Raw genomic sequence first — 24,138 nt, 5'->3', positions numbered from 1 at the left:
TGGCCGCAGCAATCGGTTGCGGGGTCAGGAGGCGTAGCTGTTAGCGAGCATACGGTCGGCCGCCCCGCGGTGTTGGATGATGTAGAGGATCCACAGCACACACTGTACTGATCAGTACCCTGACATCTGAATCGAGGCAAACAAGAAAGTAATGAGTACAGAATCGCGGACAATAAATAACAATGCAAAAAAACGCATTACTTTATCTATACTAATAAATAAAATTGTCATATTTTGATCACATGGTGTATTTGCTCCGGAAATACGAAAAACCAAATTTAACATTTTTTGTCTGTCTGCAATTTTTGCTGCAATTTTTCACAATTTGACTGGTAACTGGTGAACGCGGGCATATTATAGTCAATTTTTTTTAATTCAGCGCAGGTGTAGTTGCTGGTGATAGCTAGTGTCAAAATAAGGCCAAGTAAAATGATGGCGGATCTAGTTATATAATCATGATTAAAAATACCTTGAGTTTTGTACGAAAGTAACATCAATAGGTTTAGGCGCTTGAAGTAGTTTCGTGATGTGAGGACAGGAGTAGAGTCCAACGCATGTGCCCACTTGTCCATCAGGCGTGATGCATCTATTGCCTGTTGGTGTAGTTCCCGGTGTTACCGGTGGGGGCTGAGTTGTGGTGGGGGCAGGAGATGTCACTGGCGCTGGCGTGGAGACTTGACAACACACCTGTGAGAATAAAACGATATATAAAATAATTGTAAATGGACAGAGATAAATATGTTAACAGGCACAACTATTAGATGGCTGAAGACGTTTTGAATACGAATTTGGAAGTTATTAACCTTATTAATTGTTGTTTAGTATTATGTGTTGTAAATATTACAAATGCAATAAGTTTGTTCATTTTTTTATATTACAAGGTGGCAAACGAGCAAGCGGCCACATGAATTCCGACATGGCGAAGCGACCGTTGCCCATAGACATTCGCAATTGCAGATGCGTTGCCTACCCCCAATTGACGAAGGAGGGGACGCACAAAAAGAGAATATTTGACCTTCCTATGCATCTCCTCCTCCATCAAATCCACATCCTCTTCCCATCCTTTCCTTATAAGAAAGGGGTGGGAAGGGAAAGAGGAGTAAGATTAGGCCTCCGCCACCACACTCATGAGACGAAACTCGGAATTACTTCCACTTGACGGCTGTCTTCTGTGTGATCGTGGTATTTCACTGAGCGAGGCCAATTCGCGCAACTGATGTTGTTGTTAGTGGCGTCTACCACTGTTAGTGAAGTTTGTTCTTGCATGTTGAATTGTTAAGAAATTAGAAAATAATGAGATTTACCAGCGGAGTCCTATCTTGGAAGCCACAGTGGGCATTTCTTAGTGTTTCATAGTCTTGTTGAGATCGGTTGGGCTTGTTCAATAACAACAAAAGTTGTGGACACTTGTAGATGTCGACACATTGGCCTGAACCGCCATTCGGTGGGATACAATCGCCCTCTGAAATAATGTAGATAAAACTAGTTAATACGCAGTTGATTAGTGTATTGTATAGGGGCTAAAGCATAGAAGGGTTTAAACCGCTTTTAAAATAATGAAAACTATTTTATGCAAATTACAAAGTGAACTACATTATAGATAAAGACTTGTGACTTGTGTCTGTTTTTTGTGGTAATTCAAATGCAATTCTTGTTGGAATTATATCCCTTTACGTAATTTATTTATAAATAAAGTCTTATCATTTGTGTTTTTTACAACATTGATAACACGCGGTTTACATCATGGGTTGTCTTCTGGGATTTACAATTACTTTGAATGATGCTCTCATGTTTCCTTTTGCAAAATCTATATTGACCGATAATATATCAAACTATAACATGTAATAATAATATTTGTAATTTCACACTCAAGTATTTCACAAGCCATATTAAAATAACGGAGTGTTCAATTGATAAAACAAATTGCTAACTGCCTGATAGTTTTATAATATTAAAGTTATGCTTAAATACTGGCAGCAAAAAATAAATCCTGTGATTTATTGAAGAAGAAAAAAACAACGGCCGTTAACTTGTTTTACACCACCTATTGTCACTCAAAGTCCGTAGTCAATATTGATATCCAATCCGTAGCTAGCCTGCAGCTGGCAACCCTATGTATACTTCGTGCTGATTTGTATTGTTAGGATAATGCCCTCAGATCTATTTTTGTCTTAAAACGTATTCTCTCTTTGTGAAAAAAAAAACATAGCATCATGACTGTCAAAGAGTAAAAGTTCTGTAGAATAGTTCATAGAGTATTTACAAAAGAAATATAACCAAAGTATATCCTAATGGTGTTGCCAGCGTCATTTTAAAAGCTTATTCATCTAATATAATACTACTAGCTTTTTTTTACCCGCGACTCCGTCCGCGCGGAATAAAAAATAGAAAACGGGGTAAAAATTATCCTATGTCCGTTTCCTGGTTCTAAGCTACCCACCCACCAATTTTCAGTCTAATCGATTCAGCCGTTTTTGAGTTATAAATAGTGTAACTAACACGATTTTCTTTTATATATATAGATAGATGAAGAGATAGTGTATTGGTGTAACTTAAACTATATTAAAACATTTGTACGATTGCATATAATATAATATATTGATAACCTTTGTAATTGTTATATATAAATATTTTATATGACACATAGGATGTTACCACGTAAGATAAACAAAATCATATTTAGATACGATATATACTCGTACATTTGTTGTTTAACGCGGTTTAAATTATACATACGACAAACTCCCTTTTAATTATTTTTTCTTTAACTTTACGGTAATCTACTAATAACATACTCGACTTGTATTCCTTCGTGTTTACTATTGAAACATTTTCCTTCATTATTTTGTAGTTTTATGAAGGATAATGAGAGGGTTCGTAAAATGTTTTGTACAGACACTCGGCAGTATCAAACCACGGCTTGTATATATTACACACTTATATATTTAGAATTTGTCGAAACTAAGACCGTGAATATAAGAGATGGACATTGTAACCGCTAGGCTATCTGTTAGTCTAATATGATACAGGAAAATACTCTAATGAGTACTGAGAATATCACATATATATTCTCAGTACCACATATATATATGTCTAGCTGTCGCCCGCGACTCCGTCCGCGTATAATTGAAAACGTAACAAGTAGCCTATGTGTTCTTCTAGATTATGTTCTACATCTGTGCCAAATTTCATTAAGATCCGTTCTGCAGTTCTGGAGATACCTTCAAACAAACATCCATCCATCCATCTAAACATTCGCATTTATAATATTAGTAAGATTTTATATTCATTATAGCATGTTTAAATTGTTAAAATAAGAATAAAAAATATAAAAAAAGACGTTAATTAAAAATATTTTACTATATACATATTTTTTAAATGTCTGCTGCCAAAATACTCTATGCTGGTTTTGGCGAAGCGACCTTAGATTTTGTACCTCAACTGATTTTTTATTAATTGTTCAATGACATAACGACTATTATAATAAAATATGCGAATCGAATTGGAATCATTTTTCGTTTATTTTACCTCAACATACCTATTCTTAATATTTGAGCTTACGAACTTGGAAACCTTGAGCGTGGTACTATAAAAAAAATTCATAAATTTGCCAACATATTTTTTGTGTAACATTTTATAAATATCAGCGTATTTAATGAAATACTTACGTGCACCAACATTATTAAAAAATACACTTAAACACACTATATAGATAAATAAATGTTTACGTTCCGCCATATTATCACAGCACTTGCAAATCGACCGCATCGGAACCCGGATGAAGCATCACTGACCGCGCGACCGATTGACTTTGTTTTTTATTTACCTACAGAGACTAGATTTCATTCAATATAAATTAAAGTTTTAATTTTTATTTTTATTTATATCGGCACGTATAGAACTTGTTTTTGACGTTCGTCTATTTTGATTGATTTTATATGGAGTCGGTAAAACAAGTTTTTGTATACCAAATCTATCTATCCGTCACTTCAGTCGTGAGGTCCCTTTTGAAGAAGTTCTTTTTGAAATTAAGGCTCTCATGTGGTTTTGTGCAGTAGGTATCGTCAATTATATCAAAATTAGTATGAGATTCTAATGTTTTTACGCCCGATAGGGGGCGCTGCATAAACTTTAATACAAAGTTTGTCGATAACGATATGATGGCAATTGTCACAAATACATATTCGTGCTAGGTCCACTGATCTCTTGGCAGTGGAAACCCACGGTTAATCATATTTTCACGCTATCATAGGTGGTGTTTGATTATCTTAATAATTAAAAATATTCAAACTGTAAAAATAAATAAAAAAATTAAGTGATTTAAGTCATGGACGGTCATAAACTTTTTCTTGACGGAGACGGACATATAAAATAAATAAATATAGTAATATATTAGACATGTGACATTATTAGACATGTAACTTTTATTTGTATGTTTTTTAAGATATGTTAAATGACTATTAGGTCCAATGCTTTATTTTTATTGTACGTATCCTTTTCAAAACTAGTTATTATGAAACCAGTTTCAATATTCATTGTTGTATCTAAATACAAGTTTCTTCTATTCTTGCATTAAATCAAGTGATGAGCAATCTGGTTTTGAGATTATTTTTGTACTAGCTGTCGCCCGCAACGCCTTCTGCGCGGAATTAAAAAAAATCTTAATTAGTAGGCAAGTGTTCTTTCAGACTGTGTTCTACATCTTTACCAAATTTCAACGTGATCCATGTAGCCGTTCTGAAGATACCTTGTAACAAAGATTCATCCATCCATCTAATAAGATATTCGTAAGATTGTATCCGCTTATGAACCGAAGCTGTGCATTTCCATTGTCGAGTACCTACCGATGGGGTACAAAATCATACCGTAGTTTTTGTCACTTAACGGTGTTACTTACTCTTAATTGTATAATTTCTTTCTTACGTCCTTCAATAACATGATAGTATGTACTAGATTAACAAATTATTCAGTCGAGACTAAATTAATTATTTACAGTCGAACCTGGATAAGCGAGAAATCTCAGTAAGCGAGAGTCATTTTCTGGTCCCAAAAAGCGAGAAACGCTGGTAAGACAGGAACTTCGACTTTCTATTATCTACGTTCAACTGCATTTGTTTATACCTTGTTTAATATTTTCGTTTAAAAATATTTTTAATAACAACTCGAAGAAATTTGGCGCAGAAGTAGAACATTGTCAAGAAGAAAACAAAGACTACTAATATAATTTGTTTTAACTCCGTGCGGATGGAGTCGGGTGATAGCTAGTAAATTAAAAAAGAAAACAAATTGGCAATCTTATAATTGTATTATAATATAGACACAGTAATGCATTTTAGTCGGAACGGTCATAAATTCCGATACTTTAAGTATTGTGAACCTAAATCTTAGATATTTGTTCCCATATCCATGGTAAATAAGTGAAGACGTTTGTATACACGCTGGGTATCTCCTGTCCGCATGGATTAGGTCCGAAACTAACCACTGCTGTTACTTCATACAACTCTCCGTTTTTGTACATCAGGGGTCCGCCAGAGTCACCCTTACATGCATCTTTTCCCGACTCACCACCGGCACATATTTGATTCCGTGTTAATGTTATGTTGATTCTGTTATAAATTTCTTGACATTTCTGTAACATAGAAAATATTATAATTACAATAGGCACTTTGAACTAGAATAATTGGTACTTACTTAAAATTTATTCTAATATGTGCTTTTTATACTCCAACCACAAGTTTGACAATTCTTTTGAAAATATTAGGAGTCCTACGGTACTATAGATTCAAACAATATTAAAGCTATAAAATAGAACCATAAAGTAGAAATCATTATGATTTATGATATGTTCGAATAATCTACCAATTATATAACAAACACTTTAGCATTGAATAGAAAAGTAATAGACATCACTAACATCGAGCCGCCTGTAAGGTAAATCCACTTCACGTTTGACGGAGCTCAAAGATTTCAAAGCTCCTGTCATACCCCATCCAGATGCAAAAAGTCTTTGACCTTCTTGTGCATTCACTGATAAATCCAAAGTAGGCAGGCAAATTGGGCGAATAAAATCTGAAAGCCAAAATGAATATAAAACAATACTCTCTTACTCTTACTCAAAGGCCGAAGACACATCTGCAGTTCCTTCGGATATCCATCGATCGATGATCATCTTGTTGATCCCGCGGTTTGTGTTCCATTATAAACAAAACTAAGCGAAATAGTCTAGTTCTTACCAGTGTACGGTGCCATTGTACTAAGTTTTATCAAAGCAATATCGTTGTGTCCGTTGGCGTCATTTGGATCGTATTGCTCGTGGACAAAGATTTTCTCAATTGGTATAACGAGTGGACCATCTGTGCAGTCCTCACCACCACCAGGAGTTATCACACAATCAGGACCAGTATTCAAAAGGTTGTATTCTCCAAGTCGCACGTTTACACTGAGAATAGATATTTTGTTATAAATAAGCATCAATCAACTTATCTACAGTTATATACACGGTGTCGTTGACAACTTCAATGTATTGTCGTTTAGATGCTAGGTTGCTCTAATTATAGAGTCAAATCAAAAGTGGAAGACGCAACGGGATAATAACGAGTTGTGCTGGTTGCATAAATAACTTTATAGCTACCAATGCTGTAGTATTCAATTAAAAACATTTTGGAGGTAAGTCAAATTTTACGCATTGGTTTGTTGTAACTTACGGTATACGACCGGCAATACCGCTTCCGATCAAACAGTGTGCCGCCGTTAGCACATATCGCCCACTAATTAGGGAACCTCCACATCCCATTTCAATATTCTTCGACCCTATCATCCCGTACTCTATTAGTACCAGCCATGGGTATTCGTCTATCGCAGTTTCAGTTCCTCCTGTAAAATAAATTAATGTATGCAGTTTCTTAATCACAATACCTCCACAATACCGGTGTACAAAATGATAAAGAAAAAAACATTGTCTTAATGCTAGTACCTTCCGCCTTCTCTAGCGTTATGTTTGGTTATGTGATGGTGACCATGTAACATGAAAAGATCTCTTAGTTTGTCCATGAATAATATTTGTTGTTAGTTTTAACGTACCAACAATTCTATCGCCATTGGTGCCTTGGTCTCCGCAACAGTAGCTCTGTGGGTCGGGCGGGGCAGTAGACGATGAGCAAATGGTATCCGGTGTCTCATAATTCTCCTCGTAAAAGTTAAAATTTACATTGGGATGTTCATTGGATAGATGTTCGATACAACACACACTGTGTCTTTCTAAATTTCCGCACCTTAAAGCAACGAACACAATTTATTATTATAAAAATTAGAGTGCTCATACAGTAGTGTATTCAAAACCACTCAAGCAATTGCATTGGAAATTTTATGGACATTCATCTAGTTTAAAAGTTACGTTAAGGCTTAATAGATGGCGCTTTTATTAAATTTTCGGCACTATTTTAATTTCCCGACGTAGTTGTCATTTTCAGTTAGTATTTTTGATTGCTTTGAATTAGTGACATTCATTTCTTAAGTGATATTCCTAAATTTATCTAGCATTAGTTTATCAATACATAGTATAAAACAAAGTCGCTTTCGCTGTATGTCCGTATGTATGCTTAGATCTTTAAAACTACGCAACGGATTTTGACGCGGTTTTTTTTAATAGATAGAGTGATTCTTAAGGAAGGTTTGTATGTATAATAAATGCATAATATAGTAGAGAAACACTGATAAATTTAAAGTTTTCTAATGTGATGTCGTAAATAAGCACGTTTTTTTGCGCTTATATTGCAAACGCTGGCTGAACCCTACGAGATAGACCAAAATAATGTACTACAGTATTGTTCACCTTAAAAAGTTCAACAAAAAAGTCCGCGATGGTATATGTCTATCTCTTAGGGATAACCCAGCATAACCATTTTTATTCTTTTACGAAGTGATTTTAAACAATACAGCATTAATCCTTATCCATTTAAGTACCTTAAATAAATTGTGCATTTATTCTGTAGTAGGTATATTTTGCATTGCACCCGTGCGAAGCCGGGGCGGGTCGCTAGTTTAACTATAAATTATCAATACCTGGATTTGTCAATGGTTTCCATGATTCCGGCAGTCATCAATTGTTCTAGCTTGTCTTTGAACGTAGGACATGATTGCAGATTCGTGCATAATCCAACTTGACCATCAGATGTGTTACACTTGCTGGGTTTGACTGTGATCAGTTTTGACGATTTATATGGACAACAGACCTGTAATGTAATTGTTTCTGTATCAATAACATTTCTATCACTAGTGTTTTAATAGTGATCTATAAAGATAATGCTGAATGTGATTTCATTTTGTAATTGTAACTGAATTTGTATTTATTGTTCTTATTATTTGTCTTGATATGCAATCTGCAGTTCCTGGGTTCGAATCCCGTTATGTAATAATGTGTTTTTCGATTTACATATATACATCTATTCGACGTTCTAACGGTAAAGGAAAACATCATAATGCAACCTGCACATATCTGAGAAGAAATTTAAAGATATGTGTGAAGTCAACCAACCCGCACTTGGCCAGCGTGGTTGACTATAGTCTAGTCGCCCCTGATTTAGTATAGGCTCCGATGTCCTTGGTGGGGACGTAGAATGAGCTGATGTTGATTATTATTTATCTCCAAAAATCAGCAAGCTTATACAGAATAATCTAGTCAAATGTTACGTACCTTATTCTTATGAATGTGTTCAGTTTCATAACAATTGGAGTATTTGAGAAGCAAATTATCACGAACGGTTTGTTCTTGTATAGGTTTCTTCTGAAGATTTCTGAGGGAGTCGCAAGCGATTAACTTAAGGCATCTGCCTTTTAATCCATCTGGCGTTGTACATTTGACTGGAATATAGAAATAGAACACGTTTATATATAAGTAAAAGTAATTACTGATTTAGAAAAGGATGACACAGGCAAAGTGCAAAGTTCAATTTACAAAATAACGTATAATAATAAGTTCGTTTCAGATTACAAGGATTCCTTGAAAATGTTCTAAAATATTAATGTCACAATTGAGACTTAAAATTAATTGTGAAAGACCCTTCATTATTTTAAGTCAAGTTATGATTGTTCTTTAATACAGATACTTACTTGTTGCTTGCACGTAAGTACTGAATCCCAATAAAATTATGTGTAATATAAATCTGTTCATGGTTCACTTCACACTGCTCTAAAATCACAACCGTCCTGCAGTACTGATGTTGTGCTACTGATATTGATGGATTGGGGTTTTCTAACACTTTATTGCTAATTTAATTTGTAGTAAAGTCATCATCATTAAACAACACTTTACTTCTAAACGTTTTATATATTACAATTGAATTTTTTTCACATCGAATGGACTCCGTAAAATTTATCCCTCTTGTACGAATTATAAGTAAGGCTGTAGGAACTATACATGGCTATTATTTTTCATCAGTCATCAGAACTTTGGGTTTGGACCTTTGTTAGCTTCAATTAATTTTGGTTTTAATTTTGATTTCATTATTTCTTGAATTGTGACGTTGTAATCAATACATTAAATAGTCATTAACTGATGATATCTATCTCTTAATCGGAGGTCAATTATATAACAATTAAGACGGTTATTAGAATATAGTTCAGTGATTAATTAGTCAATTTTTAATAATATACCTACACATTAATTCAATATCTTAAATATATAACTTTAATACAAAAAATATGTTCCGATCCCAAAAGAAGTAGTGATAGGAGTAGAGGTGAGCATATCTTTGCCAGTTAAAAGTAATTAGAATTAATTAAAAAAACAACATATATCTTAAATGTATTCCTATTTATTACAGGCACAACTATCTCTATGATAAATACATAATATGTTGTATTGGATTATTATCATGGTTTTATTTGGCTTCGTATCCATGGTAAGTATTCGTAAACTTTAGTATAGACTCCGGGTATATTTTCTTGTCCGCACGGCGTTGGCCCGAAGCTGACGATACCGACTACTTCGTACGTCCGTCCGTTCTGATACATGAGTGGTCCTCCAGAATCTCCCTTGCAGGAGTCCTTGCCCTTCTCACCTCCAGCGCACAACTGGCCCTTCCATAAGGGAATGTTGAACCGGTTGTTGTATACCGTATTACATTCCTGTAGGAAAATAGATTATAACTCTTAAAGCCTGTCATTCATTGGATTAAATGCTATTTTTATTCGAACACATGCCTCCGTTCTGACTCTAAAATGGAGATAATTTAATTTACATTTCTTTATCTCAAAAGCAAGTTTTTGAACGTAAAAAAGATACTTAACTTTGCCTTTAGCTTTTTTATATCATGAGGTGGCAAACAAGTAAGCGATCATCTGAGTCCTCCTAAATAGCGAAACCACCGCTGACTATAGACATCCGCAATTGAAGATGCGTTGCTTAATCGACAGAGGAGGTAACGCACAGAAAAAGGGTATATCCTCTTCCTATGCATCCCCTCCTCCGTTAAATACACTTCCTCTTCCCATCCTTTCCCTATATGAAAAGGATGGGAAGGAAACGTGGACTAATATAACGCCTCCGGCCTATAATCTCGTTTGCCGCGATCCTGGATTTCTGTTTCAAAAACATCTTATGTCTCGTTTGTTTAAGATGTCCCAAATCGAGTCGATATTATAGACTAGAACGTCTGTTACGAACTCTTCTATAAACTTTTGTTACAGTGTCTTGTAAATTTGTCTGTTTAAATAAAAATAACACTATATTTACATTAGTCGATACTAGTGGCAGATCGACGAATAGTTTTGTATTACTGCTACTGGTCTGCATGTCCACAGCGCCCCAACCAGCCGTCTCAAGTCTAGAGTTGATCGCAGGCCGTGCAGTCATGTCCGTACTCGGCAGGCAGATCGGACGAATGAAATCTATAAAGCAAAAGTGTTATTTATATGGAAAACTATAGTTAACTAGCTGTCGCCCGCGATTCCGTCCGCGCACAGTAAAAAAAAAACTACATTGGGGGGGGGGGGTATGAAAAATAGATGTTGAACGATTCTCAAACCTACTCAATATGCTCACAAAATTTCATGAGAATCGGTCAAACCGTTTCGGAGGAGTTTAACCACAAGTACCGCGAAACGAGAAAATTATAATAAGATTACATGTTTCGTATAGTAACGAAAACTATGGTGATTATCATGAAATAATATTCCTCTTTGCCTAGGTATTTTAGTTGCAACCAATGTTTTAGGATGAGCATATCAAGAGTATTACAGAAAAACAATCATTCAGTAAAACAACAGTTGTTAAAAGATTGCGACACGCTTGTACAATTAAGAAAAGTTGTAATAATTGAATTTCAAAAGAAGGATATTCACCAGTGTATGGCGCCATCTCCCTCAGCCTGATGAGCGCGATATCGTTCCTTCGAAGTTGGTGAGAAGGATTATACTGTGGATGAGGGATGGTCCTCTCTATAGGCAATATAAGAGCCCCGGGCGTACAGTCTCTTCCACCTCCCGCGGCCTCCACACAGTCAGGACCAGAATTAGTGATGTCGTATTCGCCGAGACGGACATTGACACTAGAAAAAACACATTGAGCTTACATCCTGGGTTATGCTACTATGCATGTTTACGTCCATAGTAAAAACAAAAGACAATACAGTAAATAAGAAATGAAAAAAGTGTAAAGAAGAAGCTTACTCATGAGATGGTTTGCAAAATTATAAATCTATTCTATTTATTTTTTTCTTTGAAATCACAGTATTCACTCTTCTCTTCAACTATTAATCATATAACGAACCGTCGATGCGAAGTAACTGTCATTAGGATATTTGTGCTTTATACCATCTTATTGTGTTGAATGTAATTAGTAATGTGTCTAGATTAAAAAGTATTGGTTTAAATCAAAAATAACTCACGGAGTTCCACTGTCTAGCACTTGACCAGCGACGCAGTGACCTGCGGTGAGCACGTATCGACCGCTTATTAGCGCTCCACCGCAGAGCAGCTTTATCTGATTCCCTTTCTTGTATTCGATGATCACCAACCACGGGTACTGATCAATGCCACTTTCACTCCCTCCTGAAGTTTTTATTTATCAAATTACATTTGTTATACTAATTGTCCACTGCGCCATAATTACTTTTCGCGTATATTTATATTAATTATTAATGCATTAATCCATTGTATTGTCTTGTAGCCTCAAATTACTTGAGCATTTTTTTAAATATAAACTGATTCGTGTTCTTCTCTTTATATCATACTAGCTGTCGCCGAAACCGTCCGCGCGAAACTAAAAAAAACTTAATTGGTAGCCTATGTGTTCTTCCAGACTATTTTCTTCACCTAAGCCTATGTATTTTTTATGATGTTACCGTAAATTTTGGAGCTCTCTCCGTCGATGCCGCAGCATTCTGTTCTCGGCTCGGGCGGGTAAGCTGTCGCGGGGCAGACCGCCGGGGTCACAGTCACAGTCGGTACCACAGCTGTAGACTGTGCGCAGCACACGCTCTGAGGTTGAGGACCGTTACATCTGACGATATGCAGAAATACTCAACATCAAAACTAACAAGTACTGTAATTAAACTACAAGAAATCCCAAACGATTAAAGCTAGATTTACGAAAGATAAACTATATACTCTTAGTCTGAATTTGATAGAAATTCATACAAACCATGTAACTTGCGTGAAAGCTATGGGCATTTATTGGGTCTAAGGGATTAGATGGTTCTTACCTAGAATTTCTTATGAAGGTAATAATAGCAGTGGATGGTGGTTGTTGCAGCCACCTGCTGAGTTGAGGGCATGAGTGTACGCTGATACATCTGCCCTCCTTACCGTCGGGCGTGAAGCATCTGATATTGAATGTTTTTGGTGGAAGGGTAATTTGAGGACAGCATACCTGTTAATTGTTAATTCATTTAGTTGTGGAAATATTAATAACTGGGAGGTACGAGTACTAATGATGTAAGGAGATACTGATATGATTTAGTGAAATTCAAATTGAACTAAAAACTACTGGATCATTTTTTCTTTTACTGTCTGATTTCATTTATTTTCTCTCTTTTTAAATTGCTGGTTGTGTATCAGTTTGATTTTACATTTTCCTTTAAAAAATTCAAATAAATTGAGGAGTGATTTCTTATTACGTGATGATTGTTAGACGGCGTTTTTTTTATGCTTTATCATTTTTAATTCCTTTTAATTCCAAAATTTGTGGCAATCTTACCTTTGGCATATTACCATTAAAGCCACACTGAGATTGCCGCAAGAGGTCGTAGTCGGCGTTAGTTTTCCGCGGCTTGTTAAGTATGGTAACCAGAGGCGGACACTGATCAACATCGATGCACACTCCCCCACCTCCCGATGGTGTCCGGCATGTCAGCTCTGTGAAGTATTTTAAACAACTCTTAAATCGTAGTTTATCGAATTTTAAATAGTTTTGGAGAAATTTGTACCATATGTATCTGTCATTAATTACTTTTAAAATCATCGGAAAATATCGTTACTTCAATTTAAATAATGATGAATAATATTGATCACTAGCTGTCGCCCGCGACTCCGTCCGAGCGCAGTTAAAAAAAAAATGGGGGGGTGTTATGAAAAATAGATGTTGGCCGATTCTCAGACCTACTGAATATGCTCACAAAATTTCATGAGAATCGGTCAAGCCGTTTCGGAGGAGTATGGCAACGAAAACTGTGACACGAAAATTTTATATATTAGATTTACTTGCCTCTAAATTATTTATGAGATTTTACTAAAACTATTTTTTATTGTTAGTGATGAAGGAATTTCAGCAAAACGTGTTGTGGTCAAACATTTTTAGAGAGACAAAGAGATAACAACATGTCTAATGTGAATATTTCAGCAGCACGAAACATTTAGTACAGATACTCCGATTCGTTTCTTTGTCATTTTTATATTGCTTCATATTAAAAATATTTCGAGTAGAAGGATTCAACAATTTTACCCAGAACTAATTTTCCATCATCATCATATCTAAAATTTAACTCCATTAGTGGATCAGTGGATATAGATCTTTCCAATACTCATAATATTTTTCAGTTGTATTAATGATTTGGATAGTGCATAGATATTTTTCAATACCCTATTTTTACAACGTTTTATTTCTAGTTAGATAATCAAAGCCATGAAAAGAAAGATTAATAGTGTATTTATCAAATATACAACTTACGTCCGCCGACAAGACAAAATATGTAGTTGGTCATCAGAACAGATAAAATCGAAACCAAAGACATTTTCACGATTTTGTGTAACAGCTGAAACACGTCCGCACCTCACGGTGGTTAATCAAATACTGATATCGGATGGATTTAAATTTAACAATTAGGTTGCATCGTAATTTTACCCAGTCATTAATTAATGAAATATTCCATTAGATACTACATGTATATTTCACTGTATATTTCTTTATTATTAAAAGAGCGAAAACATAAAAATGTAGATATAAAGTAAATGTACGAAAAAATATCTTGTTTGAATAGGTAGAAAAAAGAATTTGCTACCTATGCGTTATATTTTGGAAAATATTGGATGGACTGTGAAAAGAAATGCGCGAGCGCAGGTGAACTATTACTAGACCAATTTTGTAAAAGCACACTATTTTTTTAATAACTGCAAAAAAAAAAATGAAATTCGAAAATTCCGTTTTTTTTTTATCTTTAAAAATCTAGACTTGAAACAAAATATTTAGGAACAAAAATAGATTCAATACAAGAAGAGACTCTATATTAACGGAAGACTAGCTGTCGCCTAGGACTCCGTCCGAGTGGAATTTAAAAAAAAACCTATTAAGTAGCCTATGTATTCTTCCGGACTATTTTTTACATGTATGCCAAATTTGATCGAGATCCGTTTAGCCGTTCTGGAGATATCTTCAAACAAACATTCCCATCTATAATATTAGTAAAATATTAGTTAGTGACATACTAAGATGCAAGTATATGTGGATTTAGACCAGAGTTACACTTGTATTGTATTATATTGTTGTCTCCGTTTTTACAAAGAGGATTTAAGGGATGACAATATGTATTAATACAAGTGTCAGTTGAGTTCTGGAATAACATACCCGCGAAACATTTCAGTAAATCGGGAAAATATTATTAAAACTAAATAGAATATGTGATGAGTAGGATAATTGAGAGTGGCATTAGTTGCCACCTGAATAGTAATGTACAGCAGTGGAATTCCCCTCGCTATGTTCCCGTTGGGTCACTATAGGTCCACTACTAATTTCCAAATTTACCTTTTAATGGTACACTGTTAATATGTTTGCTATTTTTCGTTTAATTTTAATGAAAATGTTGTTACAGGAGCGACAAAGGAAATTGGCACGGCATTAACGAGGGTGTGCCTGCGTCACCGGGCAATCGAATCCAGGATGAAGACTTTCATAAGGTAACATCACATTGACATTTTATGCACTCTCTTTACTCTCTGTCCTTATCCGGCTACATATGAGACGGCACAAAAGTTTTTCGTCTGCCAAAGCGATATATAATACTCTTATTATACTGCTCTTTTCTCTACGTATGTTCGGCACAGTATGTATGAGACTTTTATACATCTCTATCATACTATGATATTTCTCCTTTTTAAAACATTCACTCACGCTTACCGTCACTATTTCTTCCTTATTAGAAAAAAATGGGAAGGGAAGTGGACTATAATTTGCCTATCGCACTATTCTTTGATAACGGATAATTTCAGGAGGTCTTACGGACATTTTATTTGTTTGCTTTAGCACACTAATGGACCGTTTGATCTCGCCTCTATGCGAGCGCGCCGAGGAGTGGCGGCGCGGTGCGTGTGGCGGGGCACTGGGTCGCGAGCACGCTCGCGACTGCAAGAGGGCTCGAGCTGAACTGCGGCGGCGTGTGCAGGAAGCCCAGCGCCACGCGAGGAAGGCCAGGCGCGCCCCGCCCGACGCCAAGCGACGAGCTGACGTCTCTATGCAGGTCAGATATGATGCACTAACTGTCGCACTGACATTCTTAAGTGTAACCATTAATTGACTCTTGATACCATACTGAGAATTTCTTCCACTACTACTACTACCCAGAGATGTTATATTCATCATAAAGTCACGAGGGTGTGAAAATGTTTCGAATGTGCTGACTTCAGCTGAGACCCGACATTATGTTAGTGTATTTGTTTTATCTTTTTAGGACGTTCAGGAGCGCAAACAGCAACTGGAAGAAATGGAAGAGAAAGCTGTAAAGGCGGCCTTGATTGAGGAGCGTAGTCGCTTTTGCCACTTTGTTACTTTACTCGATCCTGTGGTGGTATGCAATCGACATTTATCTTAACTAAATTTTGAAGAGTGAGCTGAATTCCAGATAAAGCTATCAGATTTTAATGGTTTTCAATTAATTATTGATTGTCTAGGAGAGTGAAGTGGCCATGCTCGCTGAGGTGGGCCACTTGCAAGAGGGCAGTGAACAGTTGCTGCGACACACGTCTGAACCCAGGACATTACCGGCCGCCAGTCTCCAGGTTAGTTTGTCTTTCGAGGTATTAAGATACATATTCCCAAAGTAATATTACTTAGAGTCCTTCATGAAGAACGTATTTATTACTCCTTTGTAACCGAATTAACTTTATCATTTGGAGTCGTTTAATGGTCACTGAGGGAATCCCTTGTAAAGGTTTGATGGACTACCTATTATACTGAAAGAAATCTAAGCGGTGCTTAAACCATAAATTGACTATTTGTATTATGTATACTGTACTTTTTACTGTGTTTCGTATTCCAGGTGATTTGTGACGTGAAGTCTTGCTACAGCGGTTGGGCGGAGAGCGAGTCCGCACCGCATTCGCCGTCTGCCTCTTCTCGTCTCGGAAGCCGCAAGTCTTCTCTTACTTCGATTTCCTCTTTGAATAGTCAATGCTCCGACCAACAACAAGGTAAGTGTGGTCTACAAGAAAATCTGTTGCCGAATCACTGAACTCATGTTTTTTCAGATTATTCTACGTTTTTCCGTACCTTGAAAGGAAAAGGAATGAAATAATTTGTAAAAAGAAAGCACATTGATTTTTCCTTGACTGCAGGACGAAAATAATAACAGGAATCACATGTATTGATGTATGTTTTTTTTACTGTCTTTTTATTTAATTTTTACAGGTGTGTCTGGGTCTACTGTTAGTTGTTCAACTCCTATATCGAATTCATCTGGAGGGACAATTTCTGCACCTGGTGGAGAATCTCAGCGATGTTTGTCACAGGTATTTATTACTTGCATGAAATTGTGCTTGCAACATTATTTCACTTTAAATGTGCTGATTTAGTTCAATTTCCACTGCACTATATTTTATGTTTAGCAATGTAGGCTTAAAAATAATACTGTGTTGCTCCTTTGCAATTTATGTTCACGTCGTTTTGTTTCGTACATGATTTTTCTTTTTTCGTGTCATTAAGTAAATTGTATTAATTATCATATTTAATTTTAGATTCTGTATATTTGTTATTTTTCGAACTATGTTTTCCCTCTAGAATTGTATGTGTACATATAAATTTGGATGGCTCCTATGTCATATATTTATAATGAAAGTTTTGATAGACATCTTTAAACATAAAAACAATTTGAGCAAAAATTGCGTAGTATGCAGAAAATATCATAAACAGGTGAAATTGAAAATACTTACGTTGTATATTGCACTTTATAAAGTATGAAAAATTGCGCAAACAAGAAATTTAGACGATTGATGTATATTTAAGTAGGCGCTATCGAAATTTGTTACTTTTTTTTGCTAGTTGTCTTTTTTGTTGGTTTGTTTTTGTTTGGTGTGTGTAGTCAGGGCTTCGCCTCTCGAGCGTTTGCAGTTCGGACTCCGGCTTTCGATCGCAGGACACCTTGCAACGACATTCGCTCTACACTCGTAATGTAATTTATGATCAATTTAAAATTTAATAATTATTGGGTACTTAAAAAAAGAAATCTATCGATCCAGTAATTTAAATATAACTGCAACTATCACTAGCTTTAATGATAATTTGGTCTTTTTAGGATCTTTTAACTCTTTAAACCTAGATTGAACTTCTCAGATTTTTTTTTTTGGAATGTTGATGTTGCATTTGTAAGACCAAAAGGCAAATAAGAAAAAAAATTCTAGAAGACTTTTTTCATTTCTTGTGGTTTTTTTCATTTAATGATTTATAGTATTTTGTTTTAAATCGTTGCTTTATTAGTTTTGATTATTGTAACTATTAGTTATAGAAAAACCTTTTTTTTTGTTTTGTGTCTGTAATAACGAAAGTAACTACTTGATACGTACCTTTTGAATAAAAATGTAATCTCTCTTTACAAATTGCATACGTTTAAAATTGCGAGCAGCCATAAAGTTTGAATAGGTATAAAGATAAAATCCGTATTTCCTCAGGGTTCAGATAACCATAGTGTTAGCAGTGAATGCATCACACCTTCGAAAAGCGCTATTGATGATGATAACACAGACGACAGTCATGACATGGCTAATGCTGGTATGTATATTTTTATAACCTTGATAATCAGTCATTTAAAATTATATAAACTTACTAGCTGTAGCCCACGACTTCTTCCGCGCGGAATTAAAAAAACCTAATTATTAGCCTATGTGTTCTTGTGTTCTATATCTATGCCTTTCAGCGAGATCCATGCAGCTGTTCTTAAGATATCTTCTAACAACCATCCATCCATCCATCCATCCATCCATTGAAATATTCGCATTTATAATATTAGGAAGATATTAAAACTAAGTTTATATATCACTGATCTCTGTAATAGGTGATTGCTTGAAATTGGCACCTTTTCTACGATTTAAACGAGTCTGTTGATTTTATGTGACAGTTATTTTGTCTATATTATTAGTTCGAATCTACACCACCACTACAAAACCGCTACTAACAGCGCCAAAATGGCGAAAATCTAATAGGTACAAAATACTACGTCTTATAACCAGTCTATTTATAGTGGTCAGTGATATGGTCAAGAATATTTGACAAAAACAGTGAAAGCTAAGAATAGTTTAAGCAAATAGTTGGAGTCAATCGAAAGTTCTGCTAAGATTATAAAAGAATAATCCATGAAAATTGGAATATGACGTCGCTTACTGTGATATGTCAATGTGGTTCCCTTTCGTCTATTATTCTATTTTTATTAATTTTAATTCCAGCATCAGCTACTTGGCCTGACTTAAAAGACACGGCGCAATTCGAAAGAGCCGCTTCCGCTATTATGAGTGGAAGGTCACATACTATTTCATCAGGTAATATTAAATGCCAGTTTTTCCTCACTTGTGAAACTATACTATAGCATAATTAAAAAAAAAACAATATTTGTATGTTTGTTTCTTATGCAAATCCCTGGACAGAATTTCATGAAACTTTGACAGAATATTCGAAGGATGTTGGAGAAGGTTTGTGTTAAAAAATAAAAATGTTTTTTAGTTTAATGCAATTTTTCGCTTGTTTACATTAATTACAGTTTATATAGTCCGTTAAACTTAACTGGTCCGATCAGAGAAACAGTTGTTGCAGTTAGTTCTGCAAAAAAATATGTAAAATATACTCAGGGATATAAAATGACACTCAAGACGAGACATGACAATACAGCTATGTATGACAAAGATCTTTTGACACTTTGACTATGACATGCAGTACCAAGAATCCTTGAAATTTAGTTTAACTAATGTCTTGTGAGTCAGATATTTTTTTTGTCTATAATTATGCATTGTAGTTGTCGTCTCTATGATTTTACATATTTTTTGGAAGAACTGCAACAGCAGCGCCTCTTACTGAAACGGTTTTTCACACCAGATCATAAGTTTGTCTCACTGTATTTAGACTGTTAACTTTTGTATTGCTACGTATGCTGCGTTCATTTAGTAATCAATTGAAATCTTTATAAAGGTATTTCTTGAAAACTAATTGAATTTATATCTGATCACTTGTTTACCTTGTAAAGGTCGGGTGCAGAAGGCTCTTAGCCTAAATCATGCTTAAGAGTAGCTTAGCTTGAGGCTTCCCTCAAGAGCTTCGACTCTAGTATTTACTTCATAACTAAAAGTAATTTCAATAGACGTATGACCTTTAGCATTTCCCTTCACCCCACATCCCTTTATGCTCCGCTAAAACTAACATTGTGTTCTGCAACTCGCGCAAAGTTCAGAGCGGCAGAGATATTTGAAAACTTAGATACCGGGACCTTTTTTCCTTTATATAGGAGATCGTGTTCACCCTCGTGCAACACTCAGCGTGCACACATTCTCCTCGGAGGGGTCGGGCACTTTGTCACGAGACGGGATATACGCCCGCCCGCCGCTGCCCACTGTAAGTTGGACATCTTTATACTCTGTTCCAAGTGGAGTTAAGAGACATTGAAATTGAAAAAAAAAAAAACTTGATTTTGGATTTTCTGTAACCGGTTTTTCTGACGTATTTGTCTTAATTATTATATAAAATCAAGTGAAATTTTTCCTTCAAATAAAAGTTTACGCGTAAAATGTGCTCAATTTCAGAGGTGCTCATCTTTAGAGCGGCCATCTTTACCTGCTAAGTCAGTGAATGCTAACACAGGACAGCAAGAGATTAAACCTATAAAGCCTTCTTCTCTCCCCCCACATCTAACTAAAGGTATGTTTATGGAAACTCATCATCATCAGCTCACTGTACGTTCCCCCTCGGCTCGGAGTCTACCTTAAGTTATAGGTGACTAGCACTAGTGACAAGCACTTGACTTGCAATCTGCAGATCCTGGGATCGAAACCACCAATGTTTATTCAATTTACATATATACATTTATCCGAAGTTCTTACAGTGAAGGAAAACATCGTGATGCTGCACATATCTGAGACGAAATTCAATGATATGTGTGAAGTCAACCCGAACTGGAATGTGGTTGACTATGACTTAGTCACTCCTAACTTAGGGTAGGCTCCGAGCCCCTCAGTGGGGACGTATAGTGAGCTGATGATGAATATTTCTTTACTATTCATCTTATGATAACTTTCTTTATAGAGTTATAATCTAGAATATTCTATTGTAGAAATGCCGCAAGCTCTATACGTCAATATGTCGGAGCTGGCAACTCTAGCCGCCTCACGTGCGCAACAACAACAACAACAACAACAACAACAACAGCAACAGCAACAACAACACGGCTCTGAGTTCCCGCAGCAGGAAAAGGTTAGTTACTATTTATAACTAAAAGTTACTATCAATAACTCTAAGTTACTATTAATAATTAAAAATTACTATCCATAAGTAAAAGTTACTATCATCAACTATAAGTTACTAATAATTATAAGTTACTATCAATAACTATAAGTTACTATAAATAATTAAAAATTACTATGATTAACAATAAGTTATTATCACTAACTATAAATTACTATTAATAATTAAAAATTACGATCCATAAATAAAAGTTACTATCCATAACTATAAGTTACTAATAATTATAAGTTACTATAGTCAGAGAATGTTATGAGTGATATCAATTGTATAGGAATCATCATCTCTGTAGCTAAAAGTACGCATGAGTACGAAGTGACAGAAGTAGCTTTATGGAGAAAAAAATAGTGGATTGTCTCTTTCTAGTCAAAACACAACGTTTATAATTTTTTAAAGTTAGTTATTACATATTTACCTTAATTTCACATATCATAAGAAATTAAATTAAAGTCGTTCATCTTACTTCTTACTAAATTATAAATGTGAATGTTTAGATGGATGTTTGTTTAAATGTATCTCCGGAACGACTTAACAGATCTTGATAAAATTTGGTACAGATGTAGAACATAGTCTGGAAGAACACATAGGATACTTATAATTTATTTATTTTATCCCAGGCTGACGGAGTCGCGTGCGACAGCTAGATTATCATATTTAACATTATTTATCTTTTAGAAATGAAATAATAATTTATTTATAAATATTTTATCGTTGGTATAAAATTAATCTTAAACACTTATTATATAAAAATGGAAGTCGAATTTAATTTGCAAATATCTTCAAATATTACGGCATCGTGTTAAAGATTCGCATGTTTGTCCGTTTGTCCAGATAGTACATTGGTTTGTCCCTCTTCTGACGATTTGATCTGGAAATAGTGGAATTCATTTAAAAAGATAATCAACAATAAGAAACAATTAATTAAAAAAAACTCATGAAAGAATACGACTGAAATAGCAACTTATAAGTCGAAATTGTTTTTGGGCATAAAAAATTTAATCTAAACGATAGTTGGATGAAATTGTTTTTTTATTACACATTGATATTATGAATCTTATGTGTAAAGTAAAAAAAGAAAATAAGTCAGATATAGACAATCTAATTTTGTATATATAAATAAAACAGAATACTAAGTACGTAAAGTTAGGTCTATGTAAAAGACTGAACAAAGCTGAGCCGCTCTGTTCGTGTTGTCAAATGTACAATACATCGAGCTTAAAATAATAACTTTCCTTGAATATAGTTTTGCGTAATGTGAGTGCGATGCTAATCCATTTTGTGGTTGTCAAAAAACTCTTAGCGTTAACTCTATTACGTACGTTCGAGGCTCGTAAGTCCATACTACACAAATTCTTCTTTGGCTCGTGCTTAGCTCGTCTAGCTTAGACTAGTGATCTAGTCTATACTAATATTATAAAGCGGAAAGATTTGATTGTTTGTTTGCTATGCTCCGAAACTAGTGAATCTATTTTACAATTTCTTTCCCTGTTGCGAAGCTACTCTATTGCCGGATGAGATAGTCAAAGAAAATAAGTTCGTTAAAATCCATGAGTCCTATGTATAAGGGCCAAAGTAACAATTTTTTCTTTTTTTGTTAAAAGCTACATCTAAGTCTAGTTTACAACATGCAATAAACGAAATATTCATTTACTTCTATGCGGCATCTTTTCCTATATGGTCGAAACATTAAGATTCTCTCCTGCAAAGTTGTCAATTTGCACATTGACCCTTATTCGTAGGAGCCATCGAAATGGAAATGAAAAAAAAAAAATACGCCACTAGTTCTTTGAGATTGAGGTTTTTGACCATCTTGTTTGAAACCCATAGTAAACACAAAAGAAATAAGTACTTGTATCAATGACTTACTAACAGTTTATCCCATTTGAATTTGGATGCCAAAGACTCGGATATTTGTCCTTCCTTCAGTTGTTTCTTAACCGCCCTTTCCACTAGGCGTAGTGAAGAGAACATGTTTTGAACGTTGAACGGCTGACGAGCTCTGGCCGTTGTCTGGAAATATATTTATTTTATTTTTAATAGACAATAGGTACATTTTTCGGATCTAATAAAGTTACGAATAAGTAATGGAGATTTTGCTCTTTGGTTTTGAATAAGAAGTTGTTTTTCTCTTTTTCTTATGAATTTCTTCTTTCATTTCTAGGAACCTACTTTCTATTATTCTGCCATAAAAAGTTAATTCTTCATAGGTCTTTAGTACAAAAGCATCCTTCTACCTAACCTTAATTATAATTAATTGTTACTGTTGGTTTCCTCGTCAACTTTCTTTAATCAAAACATTAACTTTTGCCTCCAAATTCTTCTGCGCAGAATTAAAAAAAAATGTAAAGTCTTGAGTTATTCGAGGTGCTATATCTGTGCCAAATTTCAACAAGATGTGTTGAACTTTTGCTAAGTTATCGAGTATATATGTGAATCAAAGTAATCCCACGGGAACCGTACACATTCCCGAGATCCACGCAGCCGTTCTGGATATTCTAACATCCATCCATCCATCCAAACGTTTGCATTATATCAGTAAGATATTGTCCTACTTGTCATTCATTCTTGTGACAAATGAGCTAGCAAGAAAACACAATGCTATTTTTTGAACCAACCATTATTTCAACAGCATCGAACAGTTTGCTCAACTCTTTCTTCTCTCTGTCATTAAGTGTGGGGTCCTCGTAGTCGAAAATCATGCTTTCTTTTAACTTCCTCTTTATAGTGGCCAATGTGATAGGCGGCGACTGGTCACGTATCTCGCCAGATTTGTATGCCGCTTTCGCGTCTTGATTACTGTAAGGGCTGAAACATAATTTGTACCAAATTAGTAACAAGCTAGAGAGATGATAAGGAATAGGGTAGATAAGGGAGAACTGGATTAGCGAATTCGGTCCTGATGGACAACCTCTGTAATGAAGAAAAATATCGCGGTTTGG

General features: G+C 35.1%; 1 protein-coding gene across 5 annotated transcripts in view; it reads left to right on the top strand.

Moving 5' to 3' along the window:
- LOC106715513 (flocculation protein FLO11) overlaps nucleotides 1–24,138 on the top strand; it is a 116,447-nt gene that overhangs the window by 82,802 nt on the left and 9,507 nt on the right. For 4 of the 5 annotated variants that reach the window (XM_045684227.1, XM_045684224.1, XM_045684226.1 and 1 more), the window contains exons 4-15: nucleotides 15,303–15,387; nucleotides 15,734–15,947; nucleotides 16,158–16,274; nucleotides 16,378–16,485; nucleotides 16,746–16,896; nucleotides 17,114–17,214; nucleotides 17,784–17,873; nucleotides 18,370–18,469; nucleotides 19,141–19,233; nucleotides 20,190–20,296; nucleotides 20,485–20,599; nucleotides 21,012–21,151. In XM_045684227.1, the coding sequence (XP_045540183.1) occupies nucleotides 15,303–15,387; nucleotides 15,734–15,947; nucleotides 16,158–16,274; nucleotides 16,378–16,485; nucleotides 16,746–16,896; nucleotides 17,114–17,214; nucleotides 17,784–17,873; nucleotides 18,370–18,469; nucleotides 19,141–19,233; nucleotides 20,190–20,296; nucleotides 20,485–20,599; nucleotides 21,012–21,151 (1,421 nt within the window). The remainder of the gene's footprint in view (nucleotides 1–15,302; nucleotides 15,388–15,733; nucleotides 15,948–16,157; nucleotides 16,275–16,377; nucleotides 16,486–16,745; nucleotides 16,897–17,113; nucleotides 17,215–17,783; nucleotides 17,874–18,369; nucleotides 18,470–19,140; nucleotides 19,234–20,189; nucleotides 20,297–20,484; nucleotides 20,600–21,011; nucleotides 21,152–24,138) is intronic. The other variant, XM_045684225.1, reaches the window with a different exon arrangement.

Source organism: Papilio machaon, chromosome 25 (genome assembly GCF_912999745.1).
Source record: "Papilio machaon chromosome 25, ilPapMach1.1, whole genome shotgun sequence".
Classification (NCBI taxonomy): Eukaryota; Metazoa; Arthropoda; class Insecta; order Lepidoptera; family Papilionidae; genus Papilio; species Papilio machaon.
The sequence above is the reverse complement of the archived record's forward strand: the minus strand, read 5'-3'. Positions and strand labels throughout refer to the sequence as shown.